This window comes from Argiope bruennichi, chromosome 4 (assembly GCF_947563725.1).
Source record: "Argiope bruennichi chromosome 4, qqArgBrue1.1, whole genome shotgun sequence".
NCBI lineage: Eukaryota > Metazoa > Arthropoda > Arachnida > Araneae > Araneidae > Argiope > Argiope bruennichi.
Window position 1 is genome coordinate 98,984,915 of NC_079154.1, and position 3,737 is coordinate 98,988,651.

The 3,737-nt window shown below is 34.1% G+C and overlaps 1 protein-coding gene across 1 annotated transcript; it reads left to right on the forward strand.

The window, feature by feature from the left end:
• The first annotated feature begins 668 nt into the window (after nt 1-668).
• LOC129966383 (uncharacterized) lies at nt 669-1,676 on the forward strand. Its single transcript, XM_056080806.1, has one exon. The coding sequence runs from the start codon at nt 669-671 to the stop codon at nt 1,674-1,676; it is 1,008 nt and encodes a 335-aa protein (XP_055936781.1).
• Nucleotides 1,677-3,737: the final 2,061 nt, after the last annotated feature.

Here is a 3,737-nt window from a genome sequence, read left to right on the forward strand (position 1 = left end):
TTTAATTCATCTCAACGACTGATTTTATTCATTATTTTTCGATAAGCAGTGAATTCATGGAGTGTTTGAACTTTAAGGTTCATAATCTTCAGAAATAGTTATTGTTAGAAGCAAATGGCATTGCAATTGAAGTATTTTCCATATTGAAGTGTTTTTACGAATAAAAACGAATGCATTAACTAGTTGAATTGATTTAAGCGCGATATGAACAAAAAAAAATGTATGGTGAGATTTAGAATGTTAATTTAATAAGATCATAATTTATTTGAAATAATTTATTCTCTAAATTATTCGTATTGAAGCTGATTTCAAAAATGAATTCGTTTGTTTCCATTCGCAAACATTTATTTCTACATGTAAAACATATATAAAGTATAAAAGTGTATTATCACGAACAAGAATACAGATGCCAGAATATATTAAAAATTCGGATCAGATTTACTGTACGGTCACCCTTGGCGCGATTTTTTTAGATTGGCGATAAATCTTTCTATATGGCAACCCCCATCCGACCGACAACTAATTATAATAGGGTAATTGCATTAACCCTATTGGTCAACTGGTCAACTGAATGTCCAGACGCCATTATTTAATTTTCGTTTGACCACGTTGCACGTGTGCTTTTTCAATCTTCAGCTCCCGCGTTCTTTTATTTGGATTTTTTTGTGATGGCTGCTGCATGGGGAATGTCTGAGGTAAGTGCGAGAATGTTTGGTGAGAATGATGTTATGTGGTATGATGAGAATGTTAATTTAAGATATTTGTATGGACTAGATAAAGGTAAGGAGACGTTTGAATTTTGTATGAAAGCGGGTTTGATTGCGAATAAATATGAGTGTTGTAAGTGTGGCAAGGACATGAAATTGGTTGAAAGGCATGATATAAGTGATGGTTTTGAATGGAGGTGTAAATCAAAGGTGAAAGGACAAATGCATGACGTCAAAAGGAGTGTGAGAAAGGGTTCATTTTTTGAATTGAGTAGAATGACATTGAATGAGATTTTAGTTCAGGTATATTTGTGGGTGACTCAGAGTAAGGTTGATTTTAATATGAAAGAAAGTAAATGTTCTTCTAAGACTGTGTGTGACTATCGTTCTTATTGTCGTGAGGTTTGTGTGGTAGAGATAATTGAAAGTAGTATGAAAGTGGGTGGAAGCGGCGTGACTGTTGAGATAGATGAAAGTAAATTTGGAAAACGTAAATTTAATCGGGGAAAACGTGTGGAAGGTAAATGGGTGTTTGGGGGAGTTGAGCGCGAGACGGGCAAATGTTTTATGAAAGTTGTGGATGATAGGACGACTGATTCTTTATTAAGTGTTATAAATGAGTATATTCTTCCGGGTTCGATAATAATTTCAGACTGCTGGAAGAGCTACGATTGCCTTTCTAATGAAGGCTTCGTGCATCTGAAGGTTAACCATAGTGTGAATTTCAAGGACCCGGATACAGGTGCCCACACTAATACCATTGAAGGAACGTGGGGGGCAGTAAAACGCGCCATACCAGCTAGCAAGGCAAAAACACAGCTCGATTACTATCTAGCCGAGTATGTGTGGCGCAAAAAAAACAGGCACATGTGTAACAAGTTCATGGCCTTTGTCGACTCCATCATCCGCATTTACCCTCCTCAAAGAGCCGACAAGGAGCCGGAAGACGGAACATCGTCATCAAAGTAAAGGCGGAGTGAGGTGGAAGGTAGTGAGGAGTCGAGCGATAGCGGCTAATAGGAGAGAGGTATGTTTATTGTTCATTATTAACGATTTCAGCGATTTGTTTCTCGTTTATACAAACTCGTTATACATGTTTATTGTTCATTATTAACGATTTCAGCGATTTGGCCGCCTTTTCATTTTTTTCCGCAGGCAACATTTTCACTACGCTGTTTTCTTTAAATCTCGTTTATACAAAAAATCGCCATTTTGGCGACTTTTGGCGAGATTTTGAAAAAGTCGCCAAGGGTGACCGTACAGTAAATTTTTACCAAAAATTCTTGAAGAACATTAAAAGATAAGTTTAAAAGAATATAATACTCAGAAATTTAACAATTTCAGTTAAGAACAACTGGTATTGTATCAAATAATATATTCCTTCTGAAGTTTTTTTAGATGAGAAAGTCAAATCAATGCGAAAAATGTGTACATAGTCTAAATTACTTAGGTGTTTAGATGCTTGATATAAAATTATCTTGCAGAGATATTATCACCATTAAATACAAGAATGATAAGAGGAAAAACTTTATATTTATTTAAGTAACGTTGTTGATAAATTTTTATATCAAATAATTTCTGCTGGTAAAAACTGCGCAACTTACTTAACTTAACTCCTGGCACATTAATGTAACTCAGTTTCTGTCTTTCTCAAGTTTAAGGAATATTAATTATTTTTATACCATTTTTCATGGGATGCAGAAAATTATCAAGAGGCTTTATGTTAGTTGAAAATTAAGAGAAAATACTTCATTATTTAGTAAATTGAAAACTTAAAACAGATAAATAGTCTCGATTGTCCATCTTGGCAGACACATAGTTAAGATAGGAATAATAATCATATAAAAATAAGATTACATCTTGATTTATGAGCATGGAAGCAATTCTTAACCAACTAAAATATTGCTATTGCTAAATATTTAATACAACAGGCTAGACTTAAGTATTCTGGAAACTTTAAAGAATTGTATTTGATTGTATTTAAGGATATATCCAGAAAATAGGAAGGCCGCGATGGCCTGGTGGTAAGGTCTCGGCTTCGAAACCGGAGGGTTCCAAGTTCGAGACCCGATTCCACCGAAGAAGCGTCGTGTAAGGGGGTCTGTTGCACGTTAAATCTGTCATGACCAAACGTCCTCCAGCTGGTGTGGTGTGGAGAGGGGGGTGCCAGCTCAGGTATCGTCATCGTCATCTGACCGCGGTTCAAAATTACGAGGTCCGTCCCAAAATAGCCCAAGTGTTGCTTCAAACGGGACATTAATATGACTAAACTAAACCTAAACCAGAAAATACGAACCCTTTGCATTTTCAAGGAAGCACTTGATCTTTTAAATAATAATTTTATTATTATATTTATTTTTAATCTTTTCTCCCTTCCTTTTTCAAAGAAAGGCTACATCAATGTAGATAATGTTTCTAGTCAATGTCGTGTCATTGAATTTCACAATACATTGACTTGAAAAGATAGATGATGGTCATTTGAAATCAAATCATGCTTACAAGATGGGAAATTCAGCTGCTTCTAATCAAAGTTGTTAGGCCAAATTGTATGAGTTACTGACAATATGCAATCAGATGATATAATGAAAAAACAGAACTCCAGAAGTAAGAATTTTTATGTATTTTTTGTCACTTGGATTACATTATATGCTCTTTAGTTTCATGGAGTATAATTGCTCCCAAAAAATTACTTCATAAAACCCTTTCCTTATCCAGTTGAAAGTATATATGTGTTTTTATACTGGCAATGCGATTGTCTTTGTTCATGCCGTCATTTCGGAAACAACTATTTGGATTCAAATCATTCGTTAATGGTCTTTTGTACAGTAAAGTTTTTCTTTCCTAGTGTCACTGTGTTCATTAAGAAAAAAAAAAAGATAAAAAGAAAATAATTTTAATCACGAGAACATTAACAATTATAATAAAATATTTACCACCATATTTAGTAGCTATTTATTTCACAATTGTAAAAATCTATTTGTTTTATGGAAACGAAAATGGTTTTATGTATTATTTGATATTTTAATTCGA